The sequence below is a fragment of the Danio rerio genome, chromosome 24 (genome assembly GCF_052040795.2).
Source record: "Danio rerio strain M-AB ecotype USA chromosome 24, GRCz13ab, whole genome shotgun sequence".
Classification (NCBI taxonomy): domain Eukaryota; kingdom Metazoa; phylum Chordata; class Actinopteri; order Cypriniformes; family Danionidae; genus Danio; species Danio rerio.
Window position 1 is genome coordinate 2,940,224 of NC_141044.1, and position 13,070 is coordinate 2,953,293.

General features: G+C 37.7%; 1 protein-coding gene across 1 annotated transcript; it reads right to left on the reverse strand.

The window, feature by feature from the left end:
• Positions 1-4,323: 4,323 nt before the first annotated feature.
• On the reverse strand, positions 4,324-7,137 carry ppp1r3g (protein phosphatase 1 regulatory subunit 3G). Its single transcript, XM_087309064.1, has one exon. It carries the CDS (start codon positions 7,054-7,056, stop codon positions 6,307-6,309), a length of 750 nt encoding a protein of 249 aa, XP_087165190.1. The 5' UTR covers positions 7,057-7,137; the 3' UTR covers positions 4,324-6,306.
• Between the last annotated feature and the right edge of the window lie 5,933 nt (positions 7,138-13,070).

Sequence of the window (13,070 nt, forward strand, 5' to 3'; positions counted from 1 at the left end):
ACTGATGGGTTCAAATGTTCTTTAAAGATTGCTGGAAATTATGTGCCATTGACTTCCACTGTATTTTCTGTTCTGACTTTTTTGGATGACTTCTTTCAGTGACTGCCAGTTTCCAAAGTTTTTCAAAATGTCTTGTTCTTTTGTGCTCAACAGATGAGAGAAACTGAAATGTGTCTGAAACCACTTGATGGTGAGTATATGTTGAACTGGGTGAACTGTGTCTTTAAACTGATTGGTGATATGATAATACTCTACATTACACGTGATGCTGTGCAGAAATACTACCGATCTATTCCTTCATGGTTGATTTCTCAAAGGGTAAAGGTGTCTGACAAGGCCGAGCGGTTAAAAATAGCTCATTCTGTTAGTTTTTTCAGTCATCGATGGCCTAGTAAACCTGCTGACTGGTGTAAAGATCACATTTCCCAACGCCTGTCAACAGAGTGTGGAGAGCAAAGCAAACCGCTTGGTTAAAACTCATACGCTCACATGTGGCCCAGTTATAAGTCAAGGATGTCAACACAGGCGTAGGCATCTAAATCAAATGATGCACCCGCATTTACATTTATTCATGAGGTAGAGTCTGTTGACAGAGGCAACCTGAATGAATCATTGCAGTGCTAATGAGAATTACGATAAGACTGCAGGGAGTGTTTTATTCTGAGCTATGTTTTGCTCAAAGTGTTTGCCATTTATTCTGTTGTGACACTACAGCAAGAGAATTGAAAAGATTTAATGATGATCAAAATGAAAGAACATCCTACAATTTTCTAAACTTCAATCTTATTAGCTATGTTTTATTCCAAAGATCAGATCATGGTAGTGCAGTGGGTAGCACTCTCATCTCACAGCAAGAAGTTCACTGGTTCGAGCCTCTGCTGGGTACATGCGCTATAGGTGAATTGGGTAGGCCTAATTGACCGTAATGTATGTGTGTGAATGAATGTGTATGGATGTTTCCCAGTGATGGGTTGCAGCAAGGAGGACATCCGCTGCGTAAAACATATGCTGGATATGCTGGCAGTTCATTCCGCTGTGGCGACCCCAGATTAATAAAGGGACTAAGCCGAAAAGAAAGTAAATGAATGAATGAATGAATCACTGAAAAAAGTGTTGCATGCAGAACTGTTGCAAACAATTTATTTGTGTTAAGTTTAAACAAACAAATTAAGTTTAATAATGTTCAACTAAATTTGTTTGCTTAAATTCAACACAAATAAATTGTTTACAACCACTTAACTTAAAAAAATTAAGTAAATCCAAGGAAACATCTTTGAATAATTTTTTTCAGTCTATGGTCAAAACAGGAATATGACATTAAACATTTGTGAATAAAGCAGCGCAGATACTCTTACAAATGCTTTATTTGTAAATAAATTTGAAAATAAAGCAGAGTCAAAGTGAACAAAATTTTGACTTGTCCTAATAAATTGGCGCCAAATATCAAAGCTTAAACCGGAAATAGTCATTTTCTGCTATAATTTATTCTATAATAAATGAGTTGCTCCTCGTTAGACGATACTTAATGAACATGCAGTGGCTTTTGGAGGCAGGGGTGCCGCTGGCCGCCACGGGCACTCTGACAAGCAAAAGGGTGAGTGAAAGTCCGCTTAAGGTTGTGGGACGATGGGGTGGGTCTCGGACAAAAGTGAAGAGTGCGGGTTAGGGGTTTGCGGATGAAAGTGGAAAAAAATTGAAGAGCGTGGGGGTTGGTGCCTGTGCTCTTGATAATGTCTCTAGGGGCCCCTTAAATGTGTGGAGCCTTAGAATCGTCCTAACTCCAATGGTTGCAGGTTTGAGTCCCGGCTTCAGCCCCAGTGGGCAGAGAGAGTGAATAACCAGCAGTCCCCTCCACCTTCAATACCATGCCTGAGGTGATCTGAGTTGAGCAAGGCACCAAACTGCTCCCCCAGGTGAGTGTTCACAGGTGTGTATGTTTGTGTGAGTTGCATTGGATGAAAGAGTCTACTAAATGTAAATGTGTCTGGTGACGGTTTTCCTAGTTATCTGGTAAACCCTGTTTAACTGGAAACCAAACTTTCCCGTTTTGTTAAGGCTTTGCAGGGGTCACCAACCCTGCTTCCCTCCATGCAGATTTCTGTTCCTGCATGATCTAACACATCTGCATGTAATCAAGTGCTGCTTCAGATCCTAATTAATTGGTTCAGCAGTGTTTGATCCGGGTTGGAGGAGCTGAACTGTGCAGGAAGGTACTGTAGATCTCCAGGAACCACAGCTACGCCCTAAGTCACCTACTACTCAAGTGGGTACTACATTTACATTTATACATGACCTAAAAAGTATTATCTACAGTGCATCTGGAAAAAAATCCATAGCGCTTCACCTTTTCCACATTTCTTTATGTTACAGCCTTATTACAAAATGGATTAAAGTCATTTATTTCCTGAACACTCTACACACAATCCCCCTTAATGACAATGTGGAAAATCATTTCTTGAAATTGTTGCAAATTTATTAAGAATAAAACACCTGAGAAATCACAAGTACATCAGTATTCACAGCCTTTGCTTAATACTTTGTTGATGCACCGTTGGCAGCGATTACAGCCTCAAGTCTTTTTGAATATCATGCCACAAGCTTGTCTTTGGCAATTTTGGCCGTTCCTCTTTACAGTACCTCTTAAGCTATCAGTTTGGATGGGAATCGACAGTGTACAGCCATTTTCAGATCTCTCCAGAGATGTTCAATAGGATTTAGATCTGGGCTCTGGCTGGGCCACTCAAGGACATTCACCAAGTTGTTGTTGTGCATTGAAATTTTGGCAGTGTGCTTTGGGTCATCGTCCTGCTGGAAGATGAACCCTCACCCCAGGTCAAGAGCACTCTGAAGCAGGTCTTCATTCGGGATGTGTCTGTACATTGCTGCATTCATCTTTCCTTCTATCCTGACTAGTCTTTCAGTTCCTGCTGCTGAAGAACATCCTCGCAGCATGATGCTGCCACCACCATGCTTCACTGTAGGGATGCTGTTAGCCTGGTGATGAGCGCTGCCTGGTTTTCTCCAAACGTAACAGCTGGCATTCACTCCAAACAGTTCAGTTTGAGTCTCATAAGAGCAGAGAATTTAGTTTCTTATGGTCTGAGAGTCCTTCAGATGCCTTTAGCAAATTCTGGTGAGTGCATTTTTTAATTTTAATAAATTTGCAACAATTTCAAAAAACTCTTTTTTCACTTTGTCATTATGGGGAATTGTGCGTTGAATGTTGAGGAAATAAATTAATTGAATCCATTTTGGAATAAGCCTGTAACATTAGAATATTTCCTAAATTATGTTAAACAGACCAAAGAAATTTTCACAGTATGTCTGATAATATTATTTCTTCTGGAGAAAGTCTTATTTGTTTTATTTCGGCTAGTATAAAAGCAGTTTTTAATTTTTTTTAAAATCTATTTTTGGGACAAAATTATTAGATAAACCTTCGTTATACAATTACTTGCCTAATTACCCTAACCTTGCCTAATTACCCTATCCTAGTTAAGGCCTTAAATGTCACTTTAAGCTGTATAGAAGTGTCTTGAAGAATATCTAGTCAAATATTATTTACTGTGATCATGGCACAGATAAAATAAATCTGTTGTTAGAAATGAGTTATTAAAACTATTATGCTTAGAAATGTGTAATTCAGGGGGGCTAATAATTCTGACTTCATGTTTAGAGTTTACTTAAAGTTGTGCACATTTTTCCATCAAATGTTGTGTGTTGCCCACCACATTTATAACAAAAAATCACCTGCCTGTACCTTTCCAATAACACTCAGACCTTGATTAGCTTGTTCAGGTGTGCTTGATTACAATTCAGGAGGACTGCTACTCTGTGGTTTGGTGGTGTTTTTCCATTGAAGATTCTTCTACTTCTTTTACAGCATCATGGTGGAATTAATTTGAATGTTTAGTAGAAGTTTCTTCATCAACATGTGGTTCATCCCTGCATTCATCAACATCAACAGTCTGCCAGCAATTTCATGCAGGACAGTCGACTCTGAACACAGCAGAACAGGTAAAGCAGCTCCCTGAAGCTGGACACACTGAAATAATGAAATGTCAGAGACTAGGGATGTGCTGTCAACTCTGTACTTTATGTAATCAGTGATTACTTTACTTTTAGTTTGATGGTGTGTTTTGGTCAACAGAAAAAACCCTGCACTTAAGCTAAATATTGTGGCAGTTTTACTTGAAGGTAAAGAAAACTATTATCCCCTAATATGTAATATTGTCCAACAACCAGTGCTTCTGTAATCAATACCAGCTCTATATTTGCTCAAGCTGTTTATTTACAAAGCAAATCAGTGTCAAAGACTTCATGTCCACTGTGTTCATTATTTTATTCTGAGAATTATTTGGACTTATATCATATTGAGTGTGCATAGATCTGAAGCAAATAGAGAACAACGTGTATACAAACTTGTACCACAAAGGTTGATAGGTTATGCTGGTAATAACACTTTTCCAGAGAAAAAGCAAATGACTGCATAGAGGTAAAAGCTTTTGTCGAGCATCTTTTACTGTGCAAATCCCAGCTGCTAAATGCGATAATAAATGTTCATACATTAAACATTTGCATATTCAAACAAACATTTGCATATTGCAAAAATCAGATTGCCACTTTCCCTCAAACAGTTGCACAGACCAAACAAACCAAGAGAAAAACAGCAGCAAAACTGGACTTCAGTTAAAATCATTGATATCTTATCTCATGTGTGGACATAATATAGACATTCTATACTGTAAACACAACCTGTCGCTGACTTTTCACTAAAAATACAGTAAACATTGATTCAGTTTTGATGTTCTCTGTCACTCGTCGTGGTTATTTTATATTCAAGTTATATATTTTGACTCTTAGTTTCCTTACATTTTAAGTTCCACCAACTCTTTTAGATCAATTTTTTTCAAAGTCAATTTTTGTAAACTGAGCAGCAAATATCAGCCTCATCTGTTGAAGAAAAACATTGATCACTGATATCCAATGATATAGTTCTGCCTCGTTTCCACAAAAGAACTGCACCGCGTCAATAATTGTGAACTCTCTCTCTCTCACACACACACACACACACACACATTTCCTGGAATTAATACATGTCATTTTAGCGAACGTCACCAAAGCAATGTGTGTAATTTCCTCCATTATATGAAGTGGTTCAATTTAAAACAAAAAAGGTTTTCAGTTTTAAACCTTATGACCTTTGTCTTCTGTGGCACACAGAAAGAGATGATTCATAAAATGCCCACAATGCATTTAATAGACATACTGTTGCTTAAACAGGGAAAGCTTCATATAAGACATGAAAGCAGCATAAAGTAGTCTGTACAACATGTGCACTATATTCTAAGTCATGCAATAAATGTTGGTATAAATTTTTGTCTGAAATTAAAATCATTTACACTGGAAAAGCCACTAAAGCCATCAAATCTGACTTGCAAATATAAAATAATCCCATTTTGCTGGTTCTAATGGTTTTCCGACATGAGAATTACAGAATATAGCATACAACACATAGACCAACATTATGGTACATCCATATATTTTAGAACATTTTTAGCAACATGTTTTTTTTAGTTTCCACTGAAGAAAAAGTCAACAGCGTGTGCTGGCCAAATCATGACAAATAAATGTGATTTTCAGGTAAAAAGGTTCATTTTAAAATAGATTTTAATTCTATGACAAGCCAGTCCAGTTTATATACAGTATATACAGTATATATCCTAAAGCCTTCAGTGCTGACAAGAATACATTTGCGTATATTTTGCAATAACAGTTCTGCATGAAAGTCCAACTTTGGCCATTTGTGAGGTTCTTACATTTACCTGATTTGCATGTTCAAACCCACAATGTGTAATTAGCTTTAGTTTGTGTTTTCTCTCAAGTTTGTCTCAAGTCATAACGAGTCCCTTGTTCAAAACTGAAGTCAAATGTGAACAATGACCTAAATTTCAATCTGTTCCACACACAATTGATTCTTATGGCATTAGAATATCAAAATATAGCGAATGAGACATTAGAACCATCTCTGGGGTACTCTGGTGATGCTTTTTAGAGCTCAATCGCACTTAGAATAGCAGCTCGGCAACAAAATTTCTTTCATTATCCAAGAAAGAAAAATCAGCCTATTGGGTATAGGCTACAACATGATGGTATCAATCATTTAGAGGGGATTTTAACACTAGCACAGCTCTATTTATCCTCGCCATCTTCGTGAGAGTACATTCATGTTGTATCAAATCAGTTTTAGTCATTCGTGCTGATAAAACGCACCAATGACCACCTGGCGCTGCGCGTAAAAGCGCATCATACCGCGTGGAAAGCCGCGGTCTCGCTTGGTGACGAGCTGTGGTACTTCAGGGAATAGTTCAGCCCATCGTTGTTGTCCCAAAACTCGGAGTTATCATCTTTCATGTACACGGCGAAATGCACTGAAGCGCTCGGATCCAGGAAAGGAGGCGTGTACATGGTGAAGGAGTAGCGCGTCGTGTCCTCGGTGGCCACGGGAATGGCTTGCGCGTCCACGAACGACAGCCAGTCGTTGAAAGTATACCTGACCCCAACCTCTCTGCCGCCCGTCGCCCGTATGATCCCACGGACATCAAACTGCGTCACTGTGACGCTTTCCAGCGCGACGCGACCACGCGCAAGCCGCGTCTCCTGGTCGCCCGAATCCACAGGCGTCTTGAACGTCGGGACTAGATAGTCCAGCGCCAGAGAGGACCTGATATTGACGCACAAGTCATCAATAAACTCGCGCTCCTTTTGCAGAGGGAAGCTCTTGAGTCTATTAAAGACTTTGGCTGGAATCTGAGGGTCCTCGCTGGTGCTGAAGTGCTTGACGCTCGCCAGGTTCAAGCCGAGCGCGTCCGCAAACTTCACGCGTTTCCTGCAGTTTTGGGAGATCTGGTGGTACAGGCTCGCCTGCTCTGGATACGCGGGTAAGGACTTGGCTCTTCGCCTGTCTTTCAGGTACTCGGGTATCTCCTCGGGCTGAAGATCATCATCGGAGTCCAGTCCGTTCTCCATCTGCTCCGCGTTCATTATGCTCATCATCTCAGTTCTGTAATCTCCAATGACAGCGAGTGTCACTCCAGGAGAACCCCTCTGGATGAGCAGATGTGTGTGTGGACTTGTGACCCAATAACAGCTCCACATGCGCATATATCTGTGGTCTGTCCAGCAATCATTACGCGCTGGTTACGCCCACCCACTCTGGATCAAGCGTGCCTTCTGGACAGATAAATAAACATGCTTTTACACTCTGTTCTGGAGAGGAGTTAAACTTAGCAGCAAGCTTGTGACTTTTACAAAACAGTAGGCAGTACAAAAACAGGACAAATCATATTTGTTATTGTGTTATTTTAAGTTCCCTACTAAAAAATCCAGCTTAAACCAGCCTAGGCTGGTTTGCTGGTTTTAGCTGGTCGACCAGGCTGGTTTTAGAGGGGTTTTGGCCATTTCCAGGCTGGTTTCCAGTCATTTCCAGCCTGGTCTTAGTTGGTCAGGCTGGGAGATGACCAGCTAAAACCAGCTTGACCAGCCTAGCCAGGCTGGGAGCCCAGCCAAAACCAGCTATATCCAGCTTAAACCAGGCTGGTCAAGCTGGCTTTAGCTGGATTTAGCTGGTCAGGCTGGAAATAGTTGGAAACCAGCCTGGAAATGGCCAAAACCCCTCCAAAACCAGGCTGGTCAATCAGCTAAAACCAGCCAACCAGCCTAGGCTGGTTTAAGCTGGATTTTTCAGCAGGGTTTTAACATGTCGTAAACGTTCTAGTTAACTTTTATATTTGAATATTTGTTACTGTGCTATTTACACGTTTCTTACTTTTAACGCGCCATTTGAAACGCAAATGAGAGATCTCCGCTGTCATTTGCGACTAGTTATTTTCCTTTTTTAAAAAAAAACATTTTGCAGTTAATGCTGATTCATGAAGCCAACTTGTATTTCTTGTTGCGTTGGTTTGATTCAAAAACAACTTCTAGTGCGAGTTAGGTTTACTGCACATTGTTGTTCTTAGCGATTTGCATCTAAAGCAGGCGCCAATTAGTAACCGGGTGAGACTTCCGGTTCATTTGCTTTTGCAAAAACACTCAACTGTGCAGCATTATAATGCAAACTGAGCTTTGTTTACATGCTAATCTGGTTTGACAACACAGATGACAACCTAATTTGTCATCTAAATAGCTATTGCATGCACTTATACACTGACTAATGAATTGGAAGTCTCAGATAAATCCTTTGCTTATTGGGTTGCTAATTAATGTGGATAATACTGTGTACAAAGTGTTAAACCTAAATCATGCACCCTGTGAACTGCCGAGTCACCAGTCTCACAAATAAACTGTACATTTTTAACTTTTAATGTAAGATAAAATGTGGGCATTATGGTGCTGCAGTGGGTAGCTCGATCACCTACAGCAAGAAGGTCGCTGGTTCGGGTCCCGGCTGGGTCAGTTGACATTTCTGTGTGGGTTTCCTTCGGTTTCCCCCACAGTCCAAACACATGCGCTATAGGTGTGTTGAATAAACTAAATTGGCTGTAGTGTATGTGTGTGAATGCAAGAGTGTATGGGTGTTTCCCAGTGTTGGGTTGCAGCTGGGCATCCACTGCGTAAAACATATGCTTGATAAGTTGGTGGTTCATTCCGCTGTGGCGACTCCTGATTAATAAAGGGACTAAGCCGAAAAGAAAATGAATGAATGAATACTAAAATGTCTCTGGTGGAATCTCACGAAAACAACATTTCAGCCTAACATGGAAATAATTGAGGCACATTTGTGGAATCACTTGTGATCATTAAGACTCTCTGCACTGTAACTGAGCTACTGTCAAAAGTTGTATGTATAAGTTATATAATGTATACGTTTTTTCAACATTACAGCATTACATACATTTGTTGATTTAAAAATAAGTGAAGTTTTTCAAACTCATTTCGATATTAGCACGTGATATAATTGACTGCAGCTGGCCGCCTATCTACACTCATTAGTTAGCCAATCAGATCTATCCTAACTCACTATAAGTAGCCTAGCTAGATATTACTCTATTATCTTCGTTTTCCGAAGAAACCCCCCATCCACCCCCTTTCTCCTTCTTTTCCCCTTTACAAAAAGGGGAGTTCTCGAGAACCACCTGATCTCGTACTCCCCTCACATGCTCTATGGACCTGGCGGGAGCCCTGGGCTCAACTATCTCAGAGCTCAGGGTTCTCTCCCGGGACAGCATGCCAAACCTGCTTACAGTTGTATCTAAGTGTGAACTCTTGAAATAGATTTAAACATTTAAAGTGCATTGCTATTGGCACCTGCTTTTATGAAAAAAGATATAAGCTTTGTAAATTGCTAAGAACAGCAATGTTCAACTTTAATTGATGAAAACATTTACAATGCTGCTGTTATGCCCACTAAAGTGTCAATTAACTGCTGAAAATAAAATGACTTCAGCTTAAATTACCTGTGTTGTTCACTTTTTAATTTGGCCTGTTTTATCTGAATGTTGTGCCTCAATATAGATAACCTTAACCTCAAATTGAGACTTTTGTTTGTATTTTCCAGAACAACTAACCACAGAGTTAACATGTTTTGTGCTTTAAATGAGGAAAATAAACATGCGTTATGGATGTCACAAAAAAAGTCTGCGTGTTTACAGTATAAAACACGCTTTGTGGAAATTCTGTGAATTAAACTGCACAAACCAAAACAAACAATGATATATTTTTTACTCTTTGTTATATTGCAGCCATTCGCTAAAGTAATTTGATCATTTTTTCCTCATTAAAGTAATTAAGAAAATCACAGAACTGTTGACGGTTTTGCATTTATTAAAGAAAAACTGAAATTTCACATGGTCCTAAGTCTTTGCTGTGACGCTCATATATTTAACTCGGATGCTCTCCATGTCCTCTGATCATCCTTGAGATGCTTGCACACCTTCATTTGAGTCCTGCTGCGTTTGATTATACTGATTGGACTTGATTAGAAAAGCCACACGCCTAATGGCTACAATATTACAAAGAGTGAAAAATATAAGGGGGTCTGAATATGTGTGGGTGTGTATGTATGTATGTATATATGTGCGTGTGTGTGTGTGTGTGTGTGTGTGTGTTTGTATGTGTGTGTTCGGAGTAGGAGCACGGTGTGGTTTATTTACCTGGGTTTGTCTGTTTACTTTTGTTCAGTGTTCCAGACTGTTTCTGTGTTGCTTTTTGACACACAGTATAAGTCAGTATTTATTATTCTTTTGTTTCTAATTATCTTTTTAAAATGGGCCTTAAATAACGTTCACTTCCAGATTACAATTTTCTGATACTTTACTTGCCTTCTCGTCATCTAAGATGTTTGTTTGTTTCTTATTTTTCCTTCAGCCAAATTAAGGTTTGTGAAAAAACATCCAGGATTATTCTCCTTATATGGACTTCTATAGTGCTTCCAAACTGCAGCTTCAGTACAGCTTTAAATCCTCTAATGATCCCAGCAGGAGTACGTCTTAGCAAGAGAAACATTTAGTAATTTACTTTTTATAATACATACAGTAGTTGGCGGTTCATTTCACTGTGGTGGCCCCTGATAAATAAGAGATAAGGCCAAAGGAAAATAAAATAATATATACAGTTGAAGTCAGAATCATTAGCTCCTCTGTTAAATTTTAATTCTTTTATATTTGTTGTCACCAATTTCTGTTTAACATAGGGTTTTTCAACACATTTTTAATCATAATAGTTTTAATAACTCATTTCTAATAACTGATTTATTTTATCTGCCATGACAGTAAATAATATTAGACTAGACATTTTTCAAGACACTTCTAAACATCTTAAAGTGACATTTAAAGGCTTAACTAGGTTAATTAAGGTAAAGTTAGGTTAATCAGGCAACTCATTGTATGATGAAGGTTTGTTCTGTAGACCAGGGGTTTCCAAACTTTTCAGCCTGCAACCCCGAAATTAACAATGCCATTGACTCGCGATCCCCAATATCCTCTGAGGTGGTTATAAATAGAAATAGACCCAAGTCTGTATACGTTTAATTTTTATAATGTATGTCAGTGCTGTAAATGTGCCAGAAAGTTTAACCTGGTGTTATAAAATCAATCTGCTGCATCTGATGCTATTGCTGTGTCTTTAATATAATATAATTACCCCAGGGGTCGCAATCCAATAGAACCAATAACTATAAGCTTATAGTAACTATATAGTATAAATTAACTATAAACGACCATTTTATTCTCTTCAATAGGTTATGGAAAAAATATGGTAATAATAAAAATAAATACATTTTATGGTTATGGTTCAATAAAAATAAATAGATTTTGACATTGACATTGTCCCGCAACTCCTCGAGGGGTCCCGTCTCCCACTGTTAGAACCACTGCTGTAGAAAATCAAAAGTAAGTATTGCTTAATGATATTGACCTTTAAAATGTTTTTTTTTTAAAATTAAGAACTGCTTTTATTCTAGCCGAAACAAAACAATTAAGACTTTCTCCAGAAGAAAAAATATTGCAGGAAATACTGTGACAATTTCATTGCTCTGTTAAACATCATTTGGGAAATATTTGAAAAGAATGAAAAATCATAGGAGGGTAAATCATTTAGATTTCAGCTGTAAATAGTAAAGTTTTTTCCCGTTTTTGTGTGAACTGCCCCTTTAAGAGTGGAGGGTCTGTAAATGTGGATCAGGCTTCAGTGCAGAAACTCTCCATGCGTGTCGGTCAGCACATCTTCTGGCTGCAGTCCCAGCTGATGTCCACAGGTCAGCGAGATCCTCAAAACATGCTGTTATCATCAGACAAACAAACACTGCAAACCTCTAGCGATATTACAACAGCATTAATGTCCAGCTTCAACACCACTAGATACATACACTTGACCTGAACTGATTGTTATTTACGTTACATTTTAATTGATTAGCTGTAACAAGTTAAAAATCAGCTTGAATGTGTTTGGTTTGATGCTTTTAGTTAATGCATGAAATGAGATTGCCCATGATGACGTATGATATTTAGAATAGATGCTATAGTTGTTTTAATATGAGAATATATAATGGCTTTACAGTGTAAAATATATTAGAAGTACTTGATAAGGACTTAGAAACAAAGGCTTTCTAGGAATGTTGCAGTAGCTCTAATTCACCAGCAGATGTCAGTTTTGTAACATTTTTTTACTATCAAGGCCAAGCTAAAATATTAAATTAAGTTTGTGAAGTCAATTAAAAAGCTAATTAATAAACTAGTGTTTTCTACAGTGCATTTTTCTTCAAAATAGCTTTCAATTTTGAGCATTTGTTTTGTTGTTGCTATTGTCATAAACGTCTCAAGGTGTTTTTAGTGCAGTTATAAAAAAAAAAGTAAAAGTGACTAATAAAAAGTGTCATCATATTTTCATTCATTCATTCAATCATTTTCTTTTCAGCTCAGTGCCTTTTTTATAATCTGAGGTCACCAGAGTAGAATGAAGCGCCAACTTATCCAGCGGTTTTATGCAGCGGATGCCCTTCCAGCTGCTACCCATCACTGAGAAACTATCACAGTAAGTTGTTTTTTATAATAATAATAATAATAATAATGGTAAATTTACTTCGATGCACCTTTAAAACCTCTTAAGGTCACCATACATAAACAATTAAAAAATTACAATAAACATAAACGATAAATAAACCAAACCATTTATGCTTTAAAGCTTTTTTTTTAACTGGGCCACATGGGGTCCTTGTAAATAAAACAATAAAAAAACAATTAAAAACAGCATAAAAATTGTTATTTAAATCAAAGATAATTGATAAATAATTTAACTAGTAAAATATTTAAGTATTTCAATAAATAAATATGTCCGTGAGATAAATAAATGCATTTAATAAAATTTTATATAAATAACAATGTACTACTACAACTAATACTAATAATAATAATTATCATTATATTTATTTATAAATAAATACAAAGTTAAAGTAAAACACAATTCACAAAATAAAATAGACTAAAATTATTAAATAAAAAATATATGAAAAAACAAATGAAGTAAATAAATAAATAGTCCACACCACAATAATGACAACAATGTCACAGAGC